Genomic DNA, 12,729 nt, shown 5'->3' on the forward strand with positions numbered 1-12,729 from the left:
TTTTTTGCATAGGGAAACATACTCACTTCCAGTACTGTATTCATGAGCGATTTCTTTTCTTTTTTTGCGAACAGCGATGGCTGAATACAATGTTATAATGAAATATTGTTAAAGCTGTAATTTCCCCCTCACACCAGTTCAAAAACACATGGCAAATTTAGTTTGTTGTGCATGAGAAAAACAAAGTCTTTTCTCATCTGTTTCAAAACCGACTTATACCGACTTTTGCTGCTAGATTACAATTTAGCGAGGTTCTTAGAAAAACAAACACAAACAACAAAAAAATTCGATGCTTTCCAAAAGAACATGTGCATGTCATCATGCCAGTTGTCTGAACTAAATATCCACATGCCCCTTCCTGGTGTGAAGTGTGTTTATCTGTGCAGCAAGCAAGCGTTTAATGAGTAACTACTATGGTAATATTTGTAAAGAATAATGTGATTAAAAAAAGAGGAAGGAAAAACTAACAAAAACCTTGAAATTTAACACTGCATTAGAATGCTCTCTGAAAAACATTTCAACCTTTGTCCTTTCAATTTAGAGAAAACAGCATGCTTAAAAACAAACAAAACAACAACAACAACAACGATAGAAATATTAATAGAAATGAAACCTTAATTCATTGAACAGAATAAAACAAAACAAAATTGTTCTAATGGGGGAGAGGGCACCCTGAAATATTGATGCGTGACTATTTTGGGGGTCTCAAACATTCGGGAGTAGGCGGTATGTCAGGGTGTTTTTGGCAATACATTTTTGAACAACTTATCAAAATTTTGCATAAATTGCAAAGCCCACAAATGGCTTTTCTCCCCTTTGAACAGAGACACGACAAATAGGTATTCTTCACTCCGTTTGAGCTATTTTAACCATAGGACCAGATTTAGAAAAGCCCTTAGCACGCGCTAACATTCTTAGCATCGTTAATCTCAATATGTTGCGGCACCCGGAAGTTGTGTTATTGAGAGGCTTTGGCAAATCTGGCCCTTCGGTTGGACAACAACATACAAAAATGGTTTGACAAACGAAAGCTGTATCCAGTCCAGGCCAACACTGCAGAGATGATGTCAGAGGTACAGTGAAAACCCACATAACAGCTCACAGTTTACAAAGAACACATGGGTGAAGAAAAGAAACCAGAGCAAAGCGATAAATGACAGGCACTGCATGTTAAAATTGTGTTTTGAACCCATTTTGGTATTTATATCAAAGTATATACCTTAGATTTGAATTGCTGGTTTGCTAAGAGTGAAAAAGGGAGCGTAAAAATAATTAGCCATTCTATAAAAGTTAAGGATGGGTCTTCATTCATATTTATCTGCTATAGAACTGTACACCAGAAACAGTGTGCCACAATCAACTCTACAGTAAAATGTCATCAAAGTTCAGACTAAAACCCTCCCTCCATCACCCCCACAGCTCAATCAGCAACATGAGTATCTGAAACAACGTTTGAGAAGTTTGAATGACACTTTAAACGGAAAAGATCAGAATAATCAATTCTCTCACATGTCTGCTCATATGCACTCTCAGGAGTGTCTGTTTCAGACCCGGGCAAAGAAAATTTTACAATGCTGCATTCATGTCATGTCAGAATTGCCGCAATAACGAGCATATATACTACCCTTCAAAAGTTTGGGCTTGGTAAGATTTTTTATTTATTATGTTTTTGAAATAAGTCTCTTTTATAAACTCACCAAGTCTGAATTTCTTTAATACAAATTTAAGTAAAAACAGAAAAAAAAGTGAAATATTTTTATAATTTAAAATAACGGTTTTCTATTTTAATATAGTTTAAAATGTAATGTATTTATGTGATAGTAAAGCTGAATTTTTAGAAATCATTCAATCAACCCCCAAAAATTGTTTTGGTAGAAACTGTGATTCTTTGATAAATAGACAGTTCATAAGAACGGCACTTATTTCAAATAGAAATCTTTTGTAAAATGATCAATGTCTTTACTGTATTTTTTTGTATTGTATTTAAGTATTAATTTCTTTAAAATAATTCTTACTGAACCCAAACTTTTAAAGTGTGTGTGTGTCTATATAAAGAGGTGGATTCATGTAGTGATTAAGTATTTTGTGAACATCGTATATTAAAATTTCTGTATGCTAATTCTGACCAGAAGTAAACGCAGCATTAGTTTCACTATACAACTGAGTACTATAGTAAGTATAGCCAATAGCTTGGATGGCTTTATGCACATTGAAACTGTCCTTAATATTAGCAAGAACTTTCAGCACAATGATTTCAATAAAGCCAGTAGTTGCATAGACGCTGTACAATTTCCAGATCATTTAAAAAAACCTTTAGTGTATTCCTACTAGTATGATTTCAAACCAAACAGCTTGATTGAGCTGTTGTTATGGGATCCAAACCAATGCAGACAGACATAACTGGACACTCATCCATTTCAGATTCACCAATCGCTGCCAGTATCAAGCATGTCATGTATCAATTCATCAGCTGACAAGAACTATGACATGCATCCTGCCAAGTGTCACAACATTAAAAATGGAAGGAAGGAAAGAGTAGAAACTGCATTCCAGTGCCTCAGCCCTGAAGAGGTTGTCCAGCCCATACTAAGAGGAGACAAAACAAAGATCTGACCACGTACATGTTTCTATCTACTTCGACCGTGCAAAATGCATGGTATTACAATGTTTACATTAGGCAAACCGCAAAAGGAAACGGTACGAGTGAAACACTCATGTGTGTCTAATTCTCTCACGTATGCCTGAGTAGGGTCTCCTCACATCCTGTTTATGTCCGTGGGTGAACAGGGAAATTGGACTGGGGAAATTTACATTCTATTCAGCATAATTACATGTGTCAATGACTAATTAAAGTGCCTGGACCTCAGAATTAAACAATCTTTTCAGTGATGCACATTCCAGGCATGAGTAGGTTGATCTTACAAAAACAGAGGAAGATCACACAGCGTAAACCCACATCCAACAGCTCTATGCTGAATCCAGGAAGGCACTCAGAAGAGTGAGGTCTAAAATCCTGCTAGTTACGTTAGTCTGTACACACACTCCATAAAACTATCGATGGGCGGAAGTAAGCCATGCCACTGATTGTCCACAGGTGGTTTAAGAAACTGCACCGCAAAAAAAAAAAAAAAGAAAAAAAAAAGAAATTCTGTATTTTTATATTATTTTCAAGTAAAAAGTATAATATATATATATATATATATATATATATATATATATATATATATATATATATATATATATATATATATATAGTTATGTTAAGGGCTGTAACATTTTAAAAAATGTCTTCAAAAGTCTCAGCGAGGCTGCATTTATTTGAACAAAATAAAGTGAAAACAATAATTATCTGAAATAATCAAAACAAAATAAATGTTTGCTACTTCAATATTTCGATTTTACCAATTTTAATAAATGTCCTTTCTTATCAATGTTGAAAACAGTTCTGCTGCTTAATAGATTGATGGAAACCGTGATATCTTTTCTCAGGTTTCTGGGATTAAATGGCGATACATTAATTTAAAATATAAAATCTTTTGTAACATTTGTCACTTTTGATCAATTCAATGCATCCTTGCTGAACTAAATTCAAGATATATTCTCTTCATTTCTAAATGTAAATGTATATTGTTCTAAAGATGTTTCGATTTTTAAAGGGAAAAGGCAAGTACTGATTACGAAAATAATCGTTGCAGTTTGACTGTACATGTTCTACCTCAAGAATCAGGGCACAGGAACCTGGCATGATTTCAAAATATTAAAAAGGTAAATTCATCACATAAATGACAACAGGTAAATAAAAGAGTGCCATTCAAGCAGCTTCATCTCTCGATCTTTCTTTCATTCTCTTCATTAATCTGTATTTATCAAGGTACGTCAAGGCTGAGAAAAATCTCCAGAGATGCAAACCTTAAAAAGAAGTATTATTATTATTATTAATACCATAATATCTAGTGCAATCTTTTGAGTAGAAGTAGAGGAAAAATGTGTTTAAAGATCTTGAAGCTAGCATGAAAAAAGAGAAAAAATAAGTGCAGAGGTTTAAAACAAGTCTTGGATATATATATATATAAAAAAAAAACATTTGCAATGGAATCCGCATCTCAAAGCTCGGTGAAGCTGTTGGCTCTGTTTAAAATGACGACAAGTGATGCTGAATTTACTGGAGTCTGCATTTTTAAATAAAATAACACTTGATAACTGTGTGCAAGGTGTGTGCTAATAATTATATTCTCAACAGCAGATCCTTTAGAAGGAGCTTTCAATTTTTTTTGTGGCTTGACCACAAGCTTATGACTACTAAATCCAAACAAACAAACAAACAAAAAAACATATTTTCTCTTACAATAAGACATTTTTAATGTACATTTAGCCTTTTTCCTCATTCTACTGGAAATATGGTAAGCATTTATACACAAGATAACTGTGTTCAAAATGTAACATTTCAACAACACGCATAAAAATGATAATCATCGCTCTATAAAAAGGGTCGAAATCAAACAGTAAGATAATGTTTCTTTTTAAATGCATCAGCTCAAATGCATTATTCACGTCATAGCAAGTTCAATCATCACCTGTGGCCACTTTAAAAAGCACACACTGGGGTAACAACCTGCTCTTGAAGTGTTTCGATCTCTCAGCCGTGTGTAGCCAATGTTAGCATATACAAAAAGCAAACAAAGAAGACGCATGCGTACAGAGCTCACTACAGAGCTGCTGCGTTGGCAAACCACCTTCAGACCCCTGTTCTACTGAGCCCAACGTCATACCCTGGCCAGAGGGTTGACAGCTTTAGAAAGATGAAAATGGAGCAGTGCAAATCTTCACGGGACAGGCGGTGGGCCATGCGAGTCTGTACCAGAGAGATGCCGTGAGAGCTTCAGGTCGGCTTCAATACTGTTCGGAATAAACAAAAAAAACAGAGTGAAATAATTCCAACTGCACCCCACGCTTCGAGGCAGACCCCTGTCCCATCGCCTGTCCTGTTAAACACAAGAAAAATCGCTTGCTGAATGAAGCTAGCACTTCTGTAAAAGTTTGGATCATGGTAAAGATGGAATGCTGTTTTGCTTTAGCACTCCGATTCGGCCAGGGTGGACAACGGCGGGCTCACAAATCATCAACGACCAAGATCTTACCACAGGCATCATGTAAACAAAATATCTCGTTCTTTCTCATTCGACTTAAACTTTTAAATAGCTACCAGCAAATTGTATTAGCTACCAGCGTTGCAATATCCATTGCAGAAACAATACTGTACACTGCATCACAAACTACAACATGGCCTCTCCTGACCCAGCTCCAGAAATACACAATATCTTCTCCTCCGCAATATACTCCCCTGACACTACACGCTACAAATTATAAATTATCTCCTACCATCTAATTTTATAAAAAGAAGAAGAAGCATCCTGGTGTATTCATTCATTATCTAAGAAGACACAAAGTCAGCTGCTCTTGTGTCTGTATGTTGAATTGGACAAGTACATTTCAGCTACTCTCTATGATTGTGTTCTATAATTAGCATATGGACATACAGTATACAAGGGACTTGATTAGTAAAACAACTAATTAAAGAAATCATTTATGTCAAACATTACTACATATTCTCTTGCAGCCAGTGTTATGAGCTCTCAAAAAGTGGTTAAAGGGACAGTTCGCATTTTGTCATTATTTATTCGCCCTCGTGTTTCTTCCAAACATTTTTTTTTCTTCCACATGGGACAAGAATTATGGACAAGCAATTTCAAAATATCTTGTTTTGTGTTCCTTTGAAAAATGAAAGACAGTCGTGAAATTACATGAGGGCGAATAAATAATGACGACATTTTCATTTTGGGGTGAACCATCCCTTTAACAAATGCATGGGTTTTCAGAAATAATGAAATGTAAATTTGACCCTATGACAAAAAGTTAAAATCATGCTGTGGAGATGTAGTCTTACTAATTGCAAAATAATTTGCTAAGTGCTTAGTTGTGGAATTGAAACCTAACCAAAGTTAATGGGTTTATAGAGGACGGCCATCTAATTTCTGTCCTCTGCTCTTCACGTACCCATAATGGGTACAAACTCATTTAAATACACGATAACATACAATCTAAACAATTTAAGAGAAGCCTAACATGAAAGGAAATCAAAATATCAGCTCAGAGCTGATATGGAGAGAGCTGGTACTGCATCTTTCACAGATTTTGTTACTGTCTCATTATATGAAAAGAGGGGAGAAATAAAATGGTAACATGCCAACTACGGTGATTTAAAAAAAAGGAAGAGGGTAAAAAAAGCCTCTCTCACCCATCCAAAACTACAGCTATCAGGTAGCCTGTTAGTCTTAATCTGATTATGACAGGCAATCAAACATGCAGCATTTTTTCCTTTGTGACACTGGTTACATAAAAAAAAAAAAAAAATACCTAAAACAATTTACTCCTTTACAATTACACATTATCGTTCTTAACTAAAGGCAAGGCACATAATATGTTTATAAAATATCGTGCAAAGTAGAAGAGAGATTTTAAGATAAAAGTCAAAACCAATGTGGTACAAAGGTAAAATCCATCGATGTCATTGGCTCTTCGCTCAAGGTGGGTCATTAAGGAGAAGTCGGGGAGCATTTAGCTTCAGAGCTAATACTAAGATTATCTGCCATGCGCCCATGTCAGCTATACGTGGTCGTTTGAGCTTAATTCTCATGATTTTTCTTTTGAAAGCACCATGCACAGTTATATATAACTCATATATAGAGATTTCCATATAATTTTCATATCAGCACCATTAAAACAAGTCATGTTGTATGTATTCTGGGTCTTAATATGGTCAACTCAACAGAATGTGTTTGCAAAGCCATTATAAAAGGTTAGCGAAAGCAACCAGAGTGTGTGGATATTATTTCATGCCGGTGTGTGTATTTGTGAGGGTACCTAGTAAATCTCTGATATGTGTTGATTTTGTCATGTTCCGGCAGAATATAAGGGTGCGCGTGTGTGTGTGTGTTTTGTTCAGCCGTCTGCGTTTCCTGTGGCTAAGCGTTAGCCCATGCAGCTGATGAAGGGCTTGGGGGCTTGCTAGGCCATTTAAAACATCTCTCTGGGCATAAAAACAACCCCTTGAAATTCTACAACAACAACAACCCACAGTAGATGAAGCAAAACATCCAAGTCCTAAAAAAAGAGGAAGAATTCAAATGAGAATCTCGCAATGTCTCAGGCACTTTTCATGGCTTTGTGATTTGGGTTCGGTAGCGTTGTAGGTTAAGCCCTGATGTTATTTCATTTGTACAAATCAACACATCTCAGAGTGCAGAATAACCCATTTCTGAGGCAACCAGCCAGAGACATGCTGGTCGTAGGCGTCCACCTCCCAATGAACTATGGGAGCATAGCCACTGACTGACTTCCTCTTTGTATCGTCGTCGTTGGGCATTACAGCCCGTCTCACGTCAAACATCCGAATCATTGACATTCCTACGGATTAAAGTGTATAATATGCTTCAAAATAAAAACAGTCATCGTTACTTGCAATAGAAACATGGGGGGAAAAGATAGCCTGTTTTGTTTTCTTGGGAAAGTTGGGAAACTATGGGAATTGTATAAAAGTAATCACATAAACATGGAGACATTTACATAGAAAATGTTGGATTGTTCTGATCTGCTTTTTAGCTTCTAGGACACCAACCCTCATCTACCATGAGATCAGAACATGACAAAAAGACTTGACTCGCAGCATTCCATATGATTGGGCCGAACAGGAATTTGCAAAAGAGGAAAATTTTAAATTTAAAGTAGTGCAATGCCTGTAATTTCCAATGAATTTGAACAAATTACACATAGAGAAAAAACGTCTATCCTCTACACCCAATACTGTCTAAGTAATGACAGAACTATATTTCAACTCCCTTTGTCACTATGTGGAAAAATCCACGTATCTACATGAATCAAAAACCCCCTAATCTGTGAACTCACAGAGATGAATAAGGGACTACCAATGTTTATGACAAGCACAAACACACGGACGCACACGCACACACACACTTACAGCGGGCGCAGGGAATAAGGGGCTTTCATATTGCGAAGAGAGGAAGGTGCTAATTCACCCCTGCTATTCCCTGGCTCACCCTATGAAGGCTGTATTACAGCTCACACACACCTTGTGTAGCCTTTAACAGTACATGCCATTGCCTCTATATAGGTGTGTTTACATGTAAGTGTGTGCGCATGTGTGTATACACGCTGACTGTGATGTATAATGTCACTGAGGTACCACTAATATTCCTCCGATGTACAAAAACATGACGTGCTTCCACCAAAAAGTGGACTCTATTACAAACGGTGAAGAATGCAATTTAGAAAACATCACCCTCTGAACGAAACCAAGGACGCAGATACATGATTGTCAATGAAACTGGATGAAAAGTAGCCTTTTTGTTTCTTTTTCCAGAATGCTTTGTGAACGGAAGCATCAACCTTTTTTTTGTTTCCTTTTCCATGTGGTGTTGCACTTAAAAAAATAACAAAAACAGACCGTGCTCACCTCCAAACCTGTGGCGAAATGCTAGCGGAAAAACCCCTTCCTCGGGGTTTCTCGTCCCTGTTTGTTAAGAAAATAAAGGATACTTATTTTGCATATAGGAGGAAGCAGCACCTGTAGCAGGAGGAGGGGGGTTGAGGAGAGGCATTCCAAGAGGCAGGGAGTCAGGGTGGGCCTTTTCAACATGTCCATCAATGTACGCCATAGTTCGGGCTGCCCTCCCAGAAAAAAACATCCTCCTCTTTTGTCTCCTTTTCTTCTGTTCCATCTATGGCAATTCTCTCACGTTCTTCTCCGTTTCCATTGTCTTGTCCAAAAAAAAGTGTATTGAAGCATCTTATACTGTACGTCATTATGCATATATAAATATGTGTGCACATATATCTATACACACATATTGTGTATATATATATATGTGTGTGTATATATACAAATACTGCATATATATCTGATTTTCCCTCTTGCATCTCGTTCACAACTTTTTATCACATAAATTCCACAAAAAATTGATTTTTCAAATCCATGTCTGTGCCTCCTCGGGTTCGTCTGTGTGTGTGATTATCAGTTCCCCAGATACCAGGACTGCAAGAGAGAGACAGAAAGAGAGAGAATCAAAATAACTAAGACATCTGTACAAGCACAAGTAACACAATAGGAGGAGTGTTATGGGATATCCACCTAAATCAGATAAAAACTTATCTGAACGTGACCGCAGACAAGTCGAGATGGATCTGTTTCATCAAAACTGAATGCACACGCTGATTTATATGGGTTTCTTCAACTATGGGAACTTTTTGCTTAGAATAGTTTTACAAAAATAAACTCTTAAAACACACTTTTCATACCAGTTTATTTAATTTGTCCAACACAGGACAGGAGAATTCTGTCCTTTTTGTGAGACCTAATACACATTTCCACCCCAATGTAATTTCCATCACATATCAAATTATTTAAAAAAAAAAAAAATTAAATAATTTTTATGGAAGCTTGTTTCCACCACAGAATAAATAAAAAAAGGAAATTTTATTTATCTCAAAATTGACACAATGATTTTGACATAAACTCAATTGTGAACAAGAAAGTCAGAATTGTGAAACATCTTTTTTTCCCTCAGAACTGGACTTTGATAATTGATAATATTAAGACATGTTTCTTCAACACCAAATCAGCATATTAGAATGATTTTTGAAGGATCATGTGACACTGAAGACGGGAGTAATGCCTGGTACACTCTAAAAAATGCTGGGTTAAAAACAACCCAAGTTGGGTTGAAAATGCACCGACCCAACAATTGGGTTGTTTTAACCTAGTGGTTGAGTTGTTCTTACCCAGCAATTGGGTTGTCCTAAGCAACATTTAACCCAACCACTGGGTTAAAACAACTCAACCACTAGGTTAAAACAACCCAATTGTTGGGTCGGTGCATTTTCAACCCAACTTGGGTTGTTTTTAACCCAGCATTTTTTAGAGTGTAAACATTAATCACAGTCATTTGTTTTTATCAAATCAAATCGTAGGACATTACAATTTCAGTAGCTGAAGAAACATCCACATAAACCCTGCCAGTGTGTGAGGTGAGTGTGTGAAGGTTTTGAAATTGGTGGGGAAAATAGGTGGTACATGTTTCCTGTCCGTAAAGACCAAAATATTGCAAACCCACACTACTGTGGGTACTGAGCAGAATTCAAAGAAGAACCTAATCAGAATAAATCAGTGTCTTTTTTGATGATGGGTAGCAAACACATTAGCTGGGGATCAAAATTGAGAAACCTATTAAACCTGATACAGAGTAAAAGTGAGTGAGTGAGTGAGTGAGTGAGTGAGTGAGTGAGTGAGTGAGAGAGAGAGAGAGAGAGAGAGAGAGAGAGAGAGAGAGAGAGAGAGAGAGAGAGAGAGAGAGAGAGAGAGAGAGAGAGAGAGAGAGAGAGAGAGAGAGAGAGAGAGAGAGAGAGAGAGAGAGAGAGCGCTTAGCAGGATCCCACCCAAACCTTTTAAAAGCATAACAGGATTTTGGCTTTCATTCACAAACCACTGAAGTCTTTTTAAAATTTGACAAGGTTTAAAAACAGAAGGAAGGAGTTCATGCTGTAAGCCCTTGGCTCAATATTTTCCACTAAGGTTTAAGTAATTTCACAGCAGTCCAACAGACGTCTTTAACTACCCCCAAATGTATTGATTTAATAATGCTAAAAAAGGAGAATTTGTTCCTATTCCCTGCTGAAAAGTTTGTATACATCAGACTGATGGCTTCATTCTTGTACAACACCAAACCACAGACTAATGACTCCCCAAATCCACAGTGCAGTGCCCAGATAATAGCACACAGCCTTGAGAATCTAAGTTAAAATCGTTTGACACATTTATGTATTAAAAACAGCCCTGGCGCCAAGGAGTTTTGGCAGCTCTTGCTCATTGATTAATGAAAAGGGCAGTATCACAATCTATGGGCAACATGTATCAGGAATCTAAAATGCCATAATTCAAGTTATTAAACTTAACTCATTTAGTGCATCAATATCTTTCAATGAAATCAGTCCATTCTGACTTCTGTTTGCTAGCTAGCTGAGAAACGTTTGATTCTGCTATGGAAACTGGAGATACGGTTAACCTAACACAACCCATGACAATTAAGCATACTTTAGAAACTATTGCCAGGAAGAGAAATACGTTTATAATGACAGCTGACACTGCTGGGAAATGCAAAGATGCTGTTTTCTGAGTGATTACTACAGTGTATTGGGATGCAATTTTCCCAAATCATATTTCGTGTTGATTACTGGATCAAGTCCAAGCCCATGAGAGAGGGCAGTGTGGGGATTGTATGCGTTTTCATGCCTTGTGACTTTGACAGCACAATTACAGCCACTCCTTTGTCAAAACTGCTTTCACCCGAGACCAAAAGGCTAAATGTTTCTCTTGAATACTCGAGAGGAAAAACTGAATGTATAAATATATTCTAAGATAACACACACATATGCATATATACTCCAGAGATGTGGATCTCATCTTGGCTTTCCGTTGAAGTAACAACACGCCATTTTACTATACTGAAAGTGTCTCTTAATGAGATAAATCCACAATCCTCGTCCTCTAGAGAGGCAAGTTGAAATTTGTGTTTTTCCAGTAGGCCTATATGTTATGGAGACTCAATCTTTTCTTTGGTAGGAAAATGTGCGGCAACATATGCCTCTCTTATTGGTTGTGAACTTTTAGCAGATATAATCTCCTGTCTCACCTCAAAAACCGATGGCCTGCTTAGTATTTACACTTAAATATGACCAAAAGAATATTTGTAGTGTCTGCTCCTGTTATTTGTCTGATTCATGTGGTGAAGGCCGACAGGAACGGGCTAGGAAATGGGGAGTCATTATCAAATTCATCTATCCAAATGTTGATACACGCAAACCAATGCAAAACCACTAGTGAAGCTGACTAAAGATGTTAAAATAAGCAGATACTTGACATGACCTAACTGTGCCATGAAATGACATACTATTTGCCTTCTTTGTGGACATTTGCAGTGGTCTTTATCTTGGTGAGCTGAATCAGATCAAATAAATTAAGGCTGGTTAGTAGAAAAAAAAAAAACAAATGGGTTAAAGGAAGTACTAAGATTAAGAAGTAACTGCTTGACTGAAAATAAAATTAAAACCATTAAAACATTATTTGTTGAAATAAAATAAATGTGTTTATTTAAAAAAAAGTGTATATATATATATATATATATATATATATATATATATATATATATATATATATATATATATTTAGTTAAACACTATAAAAACTATATAGACATTTTTCACAAAACAAAAACACAACAAAATTACTAAAACTGTAACTAAATGAAAACAGAAAATATCAAAAAATAAAACGAATTAAAATATTAATAAAACTTTTATAGTATCAATGAGTATACCATACAGCCACATCTTCTGTTATATTTAAAACAATTTGTCAAATATTAATTTTACAAAAGATAAATAAATATTTACACACTAATCTGAATACAGCCAAACTCCAGATTTGATTTATTTACATAATGTTTTTTAATATTTATTTGATATTCATAATGGCACACAATTGTAATTTTCTGTGGTCCAAATGGCTCAAGGCCTGGTGTTAAAATAATATTCAAGTAAAAAATCTGGAGCGTAACCATTCCAGCTTTGTTTCATCACATGGGTTTAAGTCGACCATTC

At 36.2% G+C, this 12,729-nt stretch overlaps 1 protein-coding gene across 6 annotated transcripts in view; it reads right to left on the minus strand.

Annotated features, from left to right (window-relative positions):
• Positions 1-3,395: 3,395 nt before the first annotated feature.
• Positions 3,396-12,729, minus strand: part of nfic (nuclear factor I/C) — a 118,077-nt gene continuing 108,743 nt past the window's right edge. For all 6 annotated transcript variants that reach the window (XM_067413941.1, XM_067413940.1, XM_067413943.1 and 3 more), the window contains one exon: positions 3,396-9,109. In XM_067413941.1, coding sequence (XP_067270042.1) covers positions 9,089-9,109 — 21 coding nt within the window. In that variant the 3' untranslated portion in view covers positions 3,396-9,088. The remainder of the gene's footprint in view (positions 9,110-12,729) is intronic.

Source organism: Pseudorasbora parva, chromosome 13, assembly GCF_024679245.1.
Source record: "Pseudorasbora parva isolate DD20220531a chromosome 13, ASM2467924v1, whole genome shotgun sequence".
NCBI lineage: Eukaryota > Metazoa > Chordata > Actinopteri > Cypriniformes > Gobionidae > Pseudorasbora > Pseudorasbora parva.